Source organism: Typopeltis vanoorti, chromosome 22, assembly GCF_054136105.1.
Source record: "Typopeltis vanoorti isolate ZY-2024b chromosome 22, IOZ_Tvanoo_1.0, whole genome shotgun sequence".
Lineage (NCBI taxonomy): Eukaryota > Metazoa > Arthropoda > Arachnida > Uropygi > Thelyphonidae > Typopeltis > Typopeltis vanoorti.
In genome coordinates, this window is record NC_143570.1 from 62,717,374 (window position 1) to 62,733,494 (window position 16,121).

At 37.3% G+C, this 16,121-nt stretch overlaps 1 protein-coding gene across 4 annotated transcripts in view; it reads left to right on the forward strand.

Moving 5' to 3' along the window:
- The window catches only part of LOC150094462 (hemocytin-like), a 2,636,009-nt gene that overhangs the window by 250,188 nt on the left and 2,369,700 nt on the right, over positions 1 to 16,121 (forward strand). For all 4 annotated transcript variants that reach the window (XM_090412206.1, XM_090412207.1, XM_090412208.1 and 1 more), the window contains exon 8: positions 5,736 to 6,096. In XM_090412206.1, coding sequence (XP_090268332.1) covers positions 5,736 to 6,096 — 361 coding nt within the window. The remainder of the gene's footprint in view (positions 1 to 5,735; positions 6,097 to 16,121) is intronic.

A 16,121-nucleotide genomic window follows, 5' to 3' on the forward strand; every position in this document is an offset into this window, starting at 1 on the left:
ATGCTATGTGAGATGCCAGAGTCAGGAACAATCTTGGATCCAATTTGCATCATCAAATAATCCAGCAAGTTGGGAAAAAATTGTATTGGGGAAAATTTGGAAAATGAAAGGTAGATACTGAGCACACTTTTTGGCTACCTTGGACAATAATGGATATGTTGTTGCTGATCCCAAACCTATTGCAGACACTTTTGGGAGAACATTTTGCCTGAATCTCAGCAGCAGAAGAAGTTTCTAAGTTTTTTATATTGAAAGAGCAACAAGAGAAACAGCAGCTAAATTTTTCTATGTATGAGCTCGAACTGTACAATAAGCCAATTATTAATTAGGAACTAAAAAGAGCAATTTTATTTTCTCACCCTAGCACAGTAGTGGGTCCTGATGACACCCATTATTATATGATAAAACATCTTCCATCATCTTCCATGGATTTCATTCTTTTAATATACAACACAATACTTACAGTTTGAAGTTTTTCCATGTGGTTATACTATAAATTAAAGATACCAAGAAATTATATACTTGGTTTAATCCTTTATCTAAGTGTTCTAGTAGCAAGGCTTATACATTGGTCATACATAACTGGCAATTAGCTTATGGAAATAACAGCGCCTATAAAGTATATTAATTAAAGGCAACTTTAATGAATAACTTCTATATTTTGGCAACGTCACGTTGCCATCTTCAGGAACATAAAAATATGGTATGTGCACGCAGGCACTAACAAAAGCAAATGAGGAAGAAAGCAAGAAACTAATATTGTTCCTAAAGTCCTAATGGTGCCCTCTGCCAGGCTAATTTGGTTGTCTTGGCCATTGGGCTGAAGTTCTCATAATGTAAGTCTCCCAAATTTGGGGTAGTTTCATGCACCCAAATTTGTTGAGGTTTGGAACGTTTTTTAGAGCTGCTGATGATTCCTTGAATAATCTTTCGTACTTAAACTTGCTATGGTGTATTATTTTAGTTTTCTTCCAATGAATTCTATGGTGGGTATCTAAGGCATGGTCTGCAAGTCCAGAGCGGCTGTACTGATGACACCAGATGTAGTCTTTGTGTTCTGAAATCCTGATATTTGCTCTCCTGCCTGTTTGGCCAAAGTAGGACAATTTGCAGCTGCAAGGGACCTGGTATACACCAGGTAGGTCTAGGGGAAGTGGTTGGTCTTTGGTAGAGCAGAGAAGGGATGCCAACTTTTTATATGGTCTGTAACAAGAAGTAAGGTCATATTTTTTGAGGATATTGGTTATTTTCTCAGAGGTGCACTGGATGTAGGGGATGGTGATAGATTTGGTGTAATCTTTATTGTGGAGGGGGGGTTGCGGTTTACTGGTTTTAGTATTTTTTGGGGGTTATAGCCATTGGCTAAGAAAGTGTTGAGGATGTGGTTTAGTTCAGTGGTTAGGGCCTTGTCATCTGAGCAGATTAATTTTGCCCTGTTATATAGTGTTTTTATAACCCCCATATTGTTGTGTGTGTGGGGGGGGGTTGCTGGTGAATGTATCTGCCAGTATGGGTGGGTTTTCTGTAAACAGAGAAAACCAAAGATCCATCAAGCTGGCGAGTGATTAAAGTGTCTAGGAAGGAGAGGGTGTTGTTTTCCTCTTTTTCTAAGGTGAACTGGACTCTGGGGTGTTGGTTGTTTAAGTGTGTTAGGAAGGAGTGGAGTTTGTCTGAGCCATGTGGCCAAATAGCGAACACATCATCCACGAAACGAAGCCAAATAGTGGGTTTTTGTGGGGCTGAGTTTATGGCTTTCTCTTCAAAGGTCCCAAATTTGGAAGACTTACATTATGAGAACTTCAGCCCAATGGCCAAGACAACCAAATTAGCCTGCCAGAGGGCACCATTAGGACTTTAGGAACAATATTAGTTTCTTGCTTTCTTCCTCATTTGCTTTTGTTAGTGCCTGCGTGCACATACCATATCTTTATGTTCCTGAAGATGGCAACATGACGTTGCCGAAATATAGAAGTTATTCATTAAAGTTGCCTTTAATTAATATACTTTATATGTGTTGTTATTTCCGTAAGCTAATTACCAGTTATAAAGCAAACAAAGTTTGTGCCTGAAGTAATTTCAGGACTGGGGAAACTCATGTATAAAAGCTAATGACTTCACATCACTTGCCTTAATATCCCATAATGCTATGCATTATGGAAAGAGTCACTTCCCAGACCAGTTTCAACCTTTATTGAGGTCTCATCAATGGGAGCTAGACCCAGAGCATATATGAGTAGCCAAAAGGTGTCACACCTTATTATTAAAATACTCTGGATTAGATATGGTTGTTGGAAGTTTTTCCACTATAAATTAAAGATTTTATATACTTGGTTAAATTAAGTATAACTTCTTGGTATCTTGGTTCAATATACTTGATTTTATATACTTAGTTTATAAAATCAAGTATATAAAATCTTTAATTTATAGTATAACCAAGTGGAAAAATTTCCAATCACTATCTCTAATCCAGGGTATTTTAATAATAAGGTGTGACATGTTTTGGCTACTCATATATGAAAATATGAAACCACATATATAATTCCTAGGTATCTTCAATTTATAGTATAACCAAGTGGAAAATCTTCCAAAAAAAAACTTCTAAAAAGACTGAACAAAACACCAAAACGCTCTAACTATGAGGGAGACCATCCTGCATACTCTTGAGCATGTCAAAAATGGAGGAGTGAAAAGGAGATGCAGAAGTTAAAAAAGAGCAATGTATCACATACCAGAAGGCAGTATACCACAACAGTGGCATCCAGATCTGCTAATCCTTTTATGCTGACAAGGCAACTGTAAAGAAAGCTTCAGTCAGGACATTGACAAGGATGTCAATCTCACCTTCTCACAACTACAATATCTCCGAATGATATGATTTACTTGCTATCTCCTTTGACCAAATGAAAGTGAGAAATCATTATGGATTCACTCCTGAAGAAATGCCAAAAAGGGTCCCACTACATGAAAATCCTTTTATTAAAAAAAAAAAAAATATATTGGAATGTGCATTACAGAGGATCAAAGTTATGCTTACAAACCCTTTATTATATCTCCAATCAACAGATAGCATTGATGCCTCTGCTCCCCATCAGGAAGATAAAACAATTAATAAAGACTGAGTGCCCTAGAGGGAGCAGAATTTTAATATGTCTTGGATCTTTTTCCAGAAGAAGAAGAAATGATAGATACTGGCTGCCCATGATTCTCAAAAAAGAAAAAAATCATGCCTAATGAAGACAAAACGATTTATCTTAGGAAGCCAGATGATACTACCAAAACAAAATAATGTAAGCATTCTTGCAATGGAATTGTCATGTATTCCGACAAAACATAGACAACATCAAAGCTTTCTTGCAGAGTTATAAACCAATATACTTCTGCTTGCAGGAAACATATCTGAACTGGAACAATGATCCATCTCTCCATGATGTTTCCATTATTCGTGAGGACAGGAAAGGAGATGGCCCTACTCATAGAGGAGGAGGAGTTGCCATTGTAGACAACCATACTTATGTCACTCATATTACTTAGTTATCAAGTTCATCTTGATTTAAAAAAAGTATGACACTTAGAACATTGTTGGCTTCTCTCTTCTTGATTATAGGGGCAGTAGAGGGCAGTTACCACTTGGAAGATTTGGTTAGATAAGATCTTTTTGATAAAAAGAGTGTCATAGAAAAACAGCTGCAATGAGCCACAGAAGCTTGCAAAAGGTTTCAGATTTTCACAGCAGAAGACAATTTGTTTGCACTTTTACTGCAGATGTTTTCTTCATCCTGACCCAGAACCTCAACTAGGACAATCACCAATCCTTGTTGCACTGGAAGCCAAGTTCTTGGGAGTGATATTTGACTTAATTATGAGACAATTACCAGAATGTAATGAACATTTTACCATGCTATCTTCTACCTGCTGGGGTACTGAGAGATGCTCTTTGCTTCCTTTGTTTGTACAGGGAATTGATAACATAAAATCTTGACTATGCATCCCAAGTCTGTGCTTCTGCCAGAAAGAGTATGCTGCAGTGGTTAGACCCTATTCATAATCAAGCTATCAATATTGCAACTGAAGGATTTCGCATGTCATCTATTCCTAGTCTGTATGGTGAGGCAAATGAACCACCTTTGTCACTTCAATATCACCAGCTGTTTCTGTTATATGCAATTAAAATAAAACCCCTGCCTTAGCACCTCACATATCCAACTATCGTTTGGCCACAGTGGAAGAATCTACAACACTTGACAGACAGTATTCCTACAAGCTCTAAAAATAGCAGTAGAAAACATAGATCAGACTACTAAACTCACTTACACTGTGACAATCTTGCATGCCAGTATTCAGGAGTACCAAAATTTCCACTTCAGCTGTCATCTTCCAGCAGTTCTTTGAAACTCATACAACTGAGTACTCTGATTTTATGCCTGCCTACACAGGTAGCTCAAATTCAGAGGACCTAGTGGGATCTTCTGCCATTTTTCAAGACAATGTTATATCTTCAGAAATCTCACCAGTGTGTACCAGCTTTACAGCAGAGTTGTATCCGAGAGAGAGGATACACTAAAATACATCAGATTCTACTGCTACCAAAGATGCATGATATATTCAGACTCGAAAAAGTTCTCTTCAGGTAATAAGTCTAGAGCTATAGCAACATCCAGTGCTGTCTTGAATTCAGCACCTCCTCTTTCAGTTATGGAAGCTATACTTTGGTGTATGCTTCTGTTAGATTCCAAACTATGTTGGGATTAAGGAAAACAAGGCTGCAGATGCTGCACTGAGGTCAGCTCATTTCTCGAACATACACCATCTGCCTGTACCATACACAGATTATCAGACAAAAACTCCTATCCCAGTGCCAGCTATCTGGGAAAACACACACACACACACACGCATGCATGCATGCACAGAGAGAGAGAGAGAGAGAAATAATACGCTTTACCAAATTAACAAATTAAGCATGAAATTAAATTATAGTAGTCTAGCATATTCAGGGTTCGAACAGAAGAAGTTGTTCTTGCTCGGCTTTGCATAGGTTATAGTTATCTCACCCACTCCTTTCTGAGTGGTGATGCCATATACCTATGTGTGAATTTTGTGGCTCTGCTCTATCTATCACTCATATTTTAATCGACTGTCCTTGTTTCACCAATGACAACCACAGTCATTATTTTAGCCACTTTTATAATCTGTCTGAGCCTTACACACTTAGAAATATTTTTCAGACTCATAACTGTCAACCTGGACCCATATATCCAGTTTTTGTCCTAAGTTTTAATAGAGTATTAATCTTTACCATCTTAAACTTTAGTTTAAGATGGTAAAGATTAATACTCTGTTAAAACTAGTTTAGTTTAAGTAACTATAAATATGTTTGTAAAAAAACTCTTTGTGTTTTATGAATTTTAATATTTTTTATACTTTTTTTTCATCTTTTTTATATGCATTGTTTATGTTTGTTTTTCTACACACTGCTTTTATGTTGTCTTACTTATTTATTAAATAGTATACTACTAAGAAATGTCTAATTTATGAATTTTTTTATTATTTTGACTTTCTTTTAGGCCTATATTTGAATGTTTTTAGACCTACATAAGCTCCTTATTTATTACACGTTTTTGATGTGGTATAACCATAGCTCTCCTCGCCATTAAACCAAAATTATCATAAAAGAAACAAGTTTCATTTGCTTTGAAATCTTTTGTACAGGTTCTTAATGCTTTATAAATTTTTTTTAGTTTCTGATCAGGAACAACATTCTAGTGGAGTATGTTCTATGTGGGGAAAGTTTCATTATCGTACATTTGATGGGCAAATGTATAACTTCCAAGGACCATGTACTTATCTGATTGCTAAAGAGTGTGTTGACAGCACCTTTAGTGTTCACATCAGAAATAATCCTAATTGCAAGAATAATTCCACATGTAGCCATACCATATTTCTTTTCATTGGTGGAGACAAATACACTGTTACTGATCATGAAGGTTCTCCTGTTGCTCTTTGGGGAACTGAAGTCATTCCAATTCCAGGATCAGTTAATGGTTTAATTTTCCAGAAAATATCATATTACATCATGGTGACAAGTGCTCTTGGCTTCAGGTAAATAAAATCATATGAAATATTGATTAATGCATATGGTTGTATTTTATTCAAATATTTTCAAATTAAAGGAAGATTTTTTTTTCTTTTTTATTTAAATAGGTGTTGACACATTTCATTTTTACATGTAAAAGGGATGATTCATCATTTTACAACTGAAATATCTTTCTTGACACTTCACTATAATACTTTTATGGGTGTTTAAAAAACATTTCCAGTTAACCTTAGTTAGGCAAGTGAGAATCATAATGATTATTAAATACTTGTTAATTAGAAATTTATGCAATGAAATGAAGAGTTTCAGTATTTTGAGTGATCATTTCTAATAAGTCCCATTCTCAGAGAGAAAGAAATGAATATTATAAAACACATTTTATGAAAATTTAGGCTTTAGAGAAAGGATAGGTAAATTAAATTTTGAACCATATATCCAGTTTTCGTCCACACAGTTTAGTGGCTATGCTCTTTGCAACCATATGCCTGGAAAAGGAGTGTCTTGGGTTTGATTCACGTTGCCAAAGTGAGGAGCTTAAGGATCTTTCTCAGACATAGCCAAGTTAGTCAGTCTTGGGCATGGACAGCAGGGTTTTTCTCCAAAGTTTATCTGGGGTTTTTACTACTGAAGGCAGACAAACTAGCCCTGTGAACACACAGCTACAGCCATAGAATATTCCAGGAGGCATAGGGCTAGTCACGTTATCCTCAGGACAGGTACACCTTAGAAGGGCTTAAGATAGCTCTGTAACAGGCCAGCAGGCCTAATTGAAATGACATGGATTTGTTAAGGGGTGCTCTTGCTTTAGTAATATTATTGCCTTTTGTAATAAAATGACAAGAGCAGTTGATGAGGGAAAGGCATATACTGCCATTTTTTTGGATTTTGCAAAGGCATTTGACAGGGTGCCACATAATAAGCTGATATTTAAGTTGCAGCACATGGGTTTCAATGTCGGGTTAGTCAACTGGATTCAGGATTGGCTGTCTGATAGGTATCAGAGAGTTCTGTATGGTGAGGCAATATCAAGGAAGCAGAAGGTTCCATAGGGCTCAGTACTGAGACCTGTATTGTTCAACCTTTATATTAATGACATTGTCAATGGATTGCAATGGAATATTCAGTTTTACGGATGATGTGAAGCTGTGAAGGGTTATCAATAATAGTGCAGATGTGGCAGCCCTGCAAGAAGATTTGAATAAACTAGACATATGGGTAAATCAATGGGGATGCCGGTTTAATGCAGCAAAATGTAAGGTCTTGAGGTTTGCGATTCATGGATGAGAGGCTACATACTTGATTGGAGGGGCTGTACTAGAGGAAGTAGGGGAGAAAAGAGATTTGGGGATAGTGATTGATAGAAAATTGAAATTCAGGGAGCATATTGCAAAGGTGTTGAAGGTAACCCAGAGGATTGCTGCAATACTGAGAAGGATGCTGATCTGCAGAGATAAAAGAGTTATCATTCTGTTGTATAAGACCCTGATCAGACCACACTTAGACTATTGTTCTCAAATTTGGTCCCCAGGATTTGAAGGGAATAAATTAACTGTGAAAAGGGTACAGAGACAGATAACAAAGTTAGTTTCAGGACTGTACAATATCAATTATGAGGATTGGCTGAGGATCTGTGGACTGCAGAGTTGGTGAATAGAAGGAGAGGTTATATGATCAAGATTTTTAAACTGTTGAGAGGAAGTTACAGGGTGGACATTGGAGAGTTCTTTTGGTTGGTGGAACAGTGAGAAGGAGCGATGACAAGGAACCATCCTGGAAGTTATGAAAAGAATCTGTGAGCAAGAGGATGAGGAGTGGGTTCTTTGCATGGAGGGTGGTTGAATCATGGAATGGATTGCCTGAGAGAGAGTGGTGAGAGCAAGAATGGTCAATGAGTTCAAGGAGTGGTATGATAGACTTTGTCTTTCCATAAGAAGGACCTCCCATAATGAGTCTCTTGACTCCATGGAGGCCTGAATAATAATAATAATAATAATAAAAGAAGAAGATATCCAGTTTTGACAAATGTGATTACCAGTACATAGATTGTTGGTGAATATACTGAAGTGTTTTTGTTGCATGGGATACTTTCTTATATGGAGTTTTTTTTTTTTTTTCCATGTGAGCCATTTTATCAAAATGTATTTTTATTGCAGAGACTTCATTGCAAGACATTTTTAACACAGATACAAGGGTGTGCTGAAAAGTTGTAATCAACTCCCCCATGCACCGTATATATTTCATAATGGGAGGTTTCACACCTCATTCAATATCAGTGAATCTTCATCAGGGTTTTTCAGGTGAAAGTGAATTAGCTGGTCTCATACAGAGGGCACACAGTTTTCCTTCTTGGAAACGTGTTTTTGATCCTGTTAAAACAAGCAAAACGAGCAGAAGTACACATCATTTACAGACATAGGAGACAATGTAGATATGATTGACTGCTCTATCATCAATGCCAAGTTACTTGGCTGTGATAGGTTAATGAGCCTAATTGTCATAAAATATCACAACTGGGACATTTTATGATAGTGCATTTTATCAGATCCATTGAGTGCTGTTTATTACTTACTATTGGTAAGTAATAAACAGCACTCAATGGATTTTCTAGTATTTATAATGCTACTGATTTATTTTCCCTGAAGATTAAAATAATTCTTCTATTACTTACTTAACATTTATAAAAATACACTCAGTGGATCATTTAACAGAGCCTTAACCTATTGCAGCTGAGATCACTTATTTGAACTACACTGCAATTTCATATTAATGTGATTATTATTTTATGATAAACAAAACAAATGTTAACCTTAAATTAAAGATGCCAAGAAATTAGATTCTTGGTTTGATCCTTTATCCAAGTGTAAGCAAACAAAGTTGCACCTGAAGTAACTTCAGAACTGGCAACTCGTATATATAGAAGCTAATGACTTCACATCACTTGCCTTAGTTTCCCAGATCTGAAGTTACTTCAGGTGCAACTTTGTTTGCTTACACTTGGATAAAGGATTAAACCAAGAATACAATTTCTTGGCATCTTTAATTTACAGTATAACCAAGTGGAAAAACTTCAAACATCTATCACTAATCCAAAATATTTTAGTAATAAGGTGTGACATGTTTTGGCTACTTGTATGTGGAAATATGACTTCTGCATTACTTCAACCTTGGTATCACCTATGGGTCTGGCTCCCACTGATGACATCTTGGATTTTGGCAAGATAAGTACTTTGGTTTTCTTTCATTTGTTTTTCACTTTGATTTTATTTTACTGGTGATAGTGGTGGTTTTATCCCCACTAGCATGGTTTTTTTTTTTTAAAATAAATATTAAGATTGCTGGTAGTGCAGTTAATATCTGCATTATGAGATTACTTTTGTAGGTATCATGGCTGCCATTTTATAGTAGCTTAAACAGAGCATTTGCTGAAAGTGTAAATTTTTTTCTATATCATGGGATTATTAATTCTCAGTCTTATGACTGAAAAGTTTTTTTTTCTCTCTCCCTCTTGCAATCAATGCAGAGGTTTTCATTTTTTTTCCTCCCTGAGATAATGGTACCAATTCCTCCAAGGATACGAACTCTAGGAATTGGAATTTCAGGATGTAATAAAGCGAGACATGTGACTAAGGTTTTAAAAGAGATAATTGGTACTAACAAGATTTATTCTTTCACCCTGTATGGCAGAGGAATATATTTAATTGTAATTAAAGATGTGGAAACAAAGGACAAACTATTACAGAGTTTTACTTTTGAAGGCAGCACAGTTATTCTGATAATGGTCAAGAGCCTGTTTAAAACAGTAAAAATTGAAAGATTTCCAATGGAATATATAGAGATCAGTAATGAAATTCTTATGTAGACATACTCAAAATGGATTAGATTAGTAACATACGAAAGGGTTTATCAGGTGAAGATCCAAACTGGATTTCTGGTGATGTCACCTTCATAATGGATATGAAGCCGCCTGTGCCAAATTTTGTCAACATTGGTACATCCCAAGGTATTGTCAACTATCCCAGAGTACAAAGCCAGCGCCTGCATTGTGGCTCATATGATCACTTGGGTAGTAACTGCTCCAAATCTAAATATTTCAACTGCATGGAGATCAGACGTATCGCTAATCACTGTCTCAAACCCTGTCAGAAATGCGAAAGTTCTGAACACTGTGTTAACACCTGTCCTTTTAGAACTGTCACTGAAAGAGTGGGAACACCTGTGGAGCCAGTTAGAACACTGAATATATCAGAGGCATAAATAAGAGTTCCAGATCTTCCAGTTCAGTCTAGTAAAGACTGAACTGGAAGATCTGGGAACCAAGTGTAGTTTTTACAAACTACACTTGGTAAAATCACAAAATGTGCATGACCAAATCAGCTAGAAATTAGCCCCAAAATTTCAGAACCTCAGCAGTCACTTTCCTAATCAAATATGGATGGAACAACATCAGTTGAAATTATCAATAGTGAACATAATATAAGAACTGAACAGATACAAGGCAAAATCATGAAACTGTTCTATAAAGAGAAACTGGAGAAGAAACAGAAAAAGCAAGTAAGACAACTGAAAGAACTTAATATGCAGACAATATCATCAAAAAGGAAAGTTGAATTAATCAAAAAAATTGAAGATAAACAAAAAAAATTAAAAAATGCAACTACATCTAAAAGAAAAAGAAGTAATAAAAAATGCAAAGATGGAGAAGGTTGCAGATTATCAAATGAAAACTCTTCAGGCTGAGAAGAGGTTTATGGACTATGAAGAATCATCTGATGCTAATAAAGGAAAAGCAAGAGAATACTTCATATTATATTATATATTATTATATTATATTGTTATACTATGTTATACAATTAAAGACAAAATAATAAAGTTTACTGATTCCAAGTTTTTTCAATTTGATTATCATCCACATGAAAAGAAAATAACTAGCTTCCAAATCAAGAATGATAGGCATGAAATTGAAATAATGGAAAGCAACTGTGAAAAACTGGAAAACAGTTTACAAGAAGCAGGCTACACAATTGCTCCTTCACAGGTTGAAGACCTTATTTAATTGGTTTTGATTGTGTAAATGAATGGCGAGAAAGAGTGACTAACTTGCAGAGAGGGATAGATGAGCTGAAAGAGGAGGTGGAATATCTTGTGAAAGAGATGAGAAGTATGAAAGATGAGATTAGAAGAATGGAAGAGATGTATGCAGGGAGAATCAGAGTGGGGGTGAGAGAAAGGTTTGGGAATGATAGAGGAGGAGAGAATAGCAGCAGTAGGAGAGAGGAAATGAGAGAGGTTTGGGAATGATAGAAGAGGAGAAAATGGGAACAGTAGAAGAGAGGGAATGAGAGAGAGTTATGTGAACAGTAGAAGAGAGAATAGGATAAGTGGAAGAGAGGGAATCAGAGAGAGAGAGAGAGAGGTATGGGAAGAGAGGGGTAGAAGAGAGGGAATGAGAGAGTTATAGGAATGATAGAAGAGGAGAGAATAGGATGAATAGGATAACTGGAAGAGAGGGAATGAGAGAGAGTTATGGGAATAATAGAAGAGGAGAGAATAGGATGAATAGGATAAGTGGAAGAGAGGGAATGAAAGAGAGTTATAGGAATGATAGAAGAAGAGAGAATAGAAATGGTAGGAGAGAGGGAATGGTAAGAGGTGTAACGTATGTTGACTCAATGATCCATGGTGTGCAAGATAGGATGCGTGAGGAGTGTTTGCCTGGAGGAACAATAGAAAGTGTGACTGTGGCAATTAAGAGGGATGAAAGGGAGAATGAGATGATTGTGATGGTAGGAACAAATGACTTGAGAGGTAATGTAAATTGGGCAGCGAGAGATATGAGATTCTTGCATGAGATAGTATGAAAGGAGACGTAGAAAGAAATGATAGTGCGCGTGTTGACTAGGTGTGATTGTGACGAGCTGAACAAGAGATCAGTAATATTGAATAACATAATAGCTAGAATGTGTCAGAAGAGAGGATTGGAATATGTGGATGCTTGGAGAGCATTTGAGAACAGAGAGGAATTGTATGCAAGAGACCACTTGTATTTGAATGAGTTAGGATGTAGGCAATTATTTTGAAAGCATGGTGTGAGGTAGAGGTGGACAAGACAGGATATTTAGTGGGGTGTTGCTACAGACCCAGGAGCACAGAGGGTGGGGACCAGGAGATGTTTAGACAGTTGAGTTTGGCAAGTGCAAGAAAAATGATTGCTATGGGAGATTTTAATTACAGTAGTATAAATTGGGGAGAGGAAGATGCATGTAGCAATAAGGGAATGGAATATCTAGAATTCTTGAGGGACAAATATCTTAGGCAACATGTAATAGAGGGAACAAGAGGTTCCAGAGTTTTGGATTTGGTCATAGCATCAGAAGAGTTGATAATAACTGAGGTGACATCTCTCCCATCAGTTGGAGAGAGAAAGTGACCATGTCGTTTTGACATAGAAGATGAATAGACATGCAGGAGTATCAAAGAGACAGACAAATGTGGAATTATAAGGCGGGTGATTATGATAGTCTTAGACATCAACTTGGGGAAGTTTCATGGAGGGAGGAATTGGAATGCCAGGATATCATTAGTGCTTGGGAAATTGTGAATCAATATTTGTTAGCAGCAATACTAAGCTGTATTCCATGAGTGAAGAAGAGGACACAATTTGGTGTAAAGTGGATGAAAAACAATATTATACAGGAACTGCATGTGAAAAGATGCTATGTAAGAGATATAAGGAGACAGATGAAGAGCAGGTGCATCAAGAATATAAGACACAGGCCAGGAGAGTGACTACTATGGTAAGGAAGGCAAAACTGGAATATGAGAAGAGATTAGCCCTAAGATCCAAAGATAACCCTAGGGATTGTTTTAACTATGTGGCTAATAGGAGGAGAAATGATTGCGGATGAATGACATTGAGGGATAAAAATGGGAAGAGAGTGACTGATGCAGAGGACATAATGGAATTCTTTAATGAACACTTTATTGGTGTATTTCATCCTGGAAGAATAAATTTTAATACTAGAGGGATGGGGCAGGTTTAGAGGTGCAGGAGGAGAACGTGCTCCAAATACTAAGTACTGTAAAGGTCAGTTAAAGCTGTGCAACTGGATGGTATTTCACCACGAGTTTTGAGAGAATGTGCTAAGGAACTGACAGCTCATTTGACCTGGCTTTTCAGTGAAAGTCTGGCTAAGGGAAAGGTGTCCAGAGAATGGAAGGAAGGTAAGATGGTGCCATTGCATAAGGGTGGTAGCAGACTGGAAGTGTTCTAATCATAGGCCAGTTTGCGTGTCATCAGTAGTTGTTAAGATCTTGGAGAAATTAGTGGGACCGTATACAATGTTGGGCAGATAAGGGTAATGTTATCTGTGAGAGTCAACATGGATTTGTGAAAGGGCATTCTTGTTTTAGTGATATGCTAGCCTTTATAATAACGTTACAACAACAACAGTAGATGAAGGAAAGGCATATACTGCCATTTTCTTGGATTTACCAAAGGCATTTGACACAGTGCCACATGATAAGCTGATTTTTGAGTTGCAGCACATGGGTGTAAATGTCAGGTTGGTCAACTGAATTCAGGATTGGTTGTCCGATAGGTATCAGAGAGTTGTGTATGGTGGGACAGTTTCAAGGAAGCATAGGGTTACAAGTGGGGTCCCACAGGGCTCAGTACTAGAACCTATGTTGTTTAACCTTTATATGAATGACATTGTCATTGGATTGCTGCTGGATATTCAGTTGTTTGCATATGATGTGAAGCTGGAAAGGGTTATTAGTAATAGCGCAGATGTGGTAGTCATGCAAGATAATTTGAATAAGCTATACATATGAGTAAATGAATGGGGGTTTCAGTTTAATTCAGAAAAATGTAAGGTTTGGGAAACATCGATAGGATGCTGCATACTCTGTTGGAGAAGATATACTGAAGGAAGTAGGGGAGACGAGATCTGGGGTTGATGATTGAGAGAAATCTGAAATTCAAGGGACATATTGCAAAGGTGGGGAAAGTAACAGAGAGGATTGCGGCAATAATGAGAAGAACACTGACCTGCAGAGATAAAAGAGATATCATTCCATTGTATAAGACCCTGATCAGACCATGCTTAGACTATTGTTCTCAGATTTGGTCCCCAGGATTTGAAGGGGATAAATTAACTGTGGAAAGGGTACAAAGGCTGATAACAAAGACAGTTTCAGGACTCTACAATGTTAGTTATGAGGCACGGCTGAGGGAATGTGGACTGAAGAGTTTGGTGAATAAAAGAAGGAGAGGTGATATGATTGAGACTTTAAAACTGTTGAGAGGTAATTAGGAGTAACACTGGGGAGGTTCTTTCACTTGGTTGGATAGTGAGAAAGAGTGATGACAAGGGGGCCATTCATGAAAGTTACAAAAGGAAACTATGAGCAAGAGGGTGAGGAGTGGTTTCTTTGCATGGAGGGTGGTTGAATCCTCCCATGATGAGTCTTGATAGACATGTTTCCTAGGAAGGACCTCCCATGATGAGTCTTTTGACTCCTTGGAGGCCTAAATAATAATAATAATAATAATAATAATTATCAGGTTCTAGAAGTTAAAGACTTACCACTGACACTTCACTAATCATAGCATCTCATTTCTGCATTGCCTCATTATTATTATTATTATTATTCAGGCCTCCATGGAGTCAAAAGACTCATCATGGGAGGTCCTTCCTAAGAAACACAAAGTTTATCAAGACTCATCGCGGGGAGGTCCCCCCTAAGAAACACGAAGTCTATCATACCACTCCTTAAACTCATTGACCATTCTCGCTCTCACTACTCCATCAGGCAATGCACTCGACAGTTCAACCACCCTCCATGCAAAGAAACCACTCCTCACCCTCTTGCTCACAGTTTCCTTTTGTAACTTTCAGGAATGGCCTCCTTGTCATCACTCCTTCCCACTGTCCAACCAAGCGAAAGAACTCCCCAGTGTCACCCCTGTAATCACCTCTCAACAGTTTTAAAGTCTCAATCATATCACCTCTCCTTCTTCTATCCATCAAACGCTGCAGTCCACATTCCCTCAGCTGATCCTCATAACTATGCTTGTACAGTCCTGAAATCATCTTTGCTATCCGCCTTTGTACCCTTTCCACAGTTAATTTATCCCCTTCAAATCCTGGGGACCAAATCTGAGAACAATAATCCAAGTGTGGTCTGATCAGGGTCTTATACAATGGAATGATAACTGTTTTATTTCTGCATTAGTGTCCTTATCATTAATGCAGCAATCCTGTGTTACTTTTGCCATCTTTGCAATATGTCCCCTAAATTTCAGGTTTCTATCAATCATCAACTCCAGATCTCTTGTCTCCCCTACTTCCTCCAGTACAACTCTTCCCATAGAGTATGCAGCATCCCATCAATCTGTTCCAAACCCCAAGACCTTACATTTTGTTGCATTAAACTGAAACTCCCATTCATTTGCCTATCTATCTAGCTTATTCAAATCCTCTTGCAGGGCTGCCACATCTGCACTATTACTAATAATCCTTACCAGCTTTGCATCATTTGCAAACAACTGAATATCCCCTTTAATCCACTGATAATGTCATTGATATAAAGGTTAAACAATATAGATCCCAGTACTGAGCCCTGTGGGACCCTACTTGTAACCCTCTGCTTCCTTGAAACTGCCCCACCATACACAATTCTCTGATACCTATCGGACAGCCAATCCTGAATCCATTTGACCAATCTGACATCCAGACCCATGTGCTGCAAGTTAAATATCAGCTTATCATGTGGTACCCTGTCAAATGCCTTTGCTAAATCTAAGAAAATGGCAGTATATGCCATTTTCCCTCATCTAATGCTCCTATAACTTTATCATAAAAGACTAGCATATTGCTTAATGTATTGTAGGAGGATTAAGTGTAGGATTAAGATTAAGTGTACGAGGATTCGATTGGCAAATTAAACAAGAAAATATATGGAAACGTATGCTTCTCCATAATACCAGGGTTTTATTTCTCCAAGAAAAATACTTCTGCAGATATAA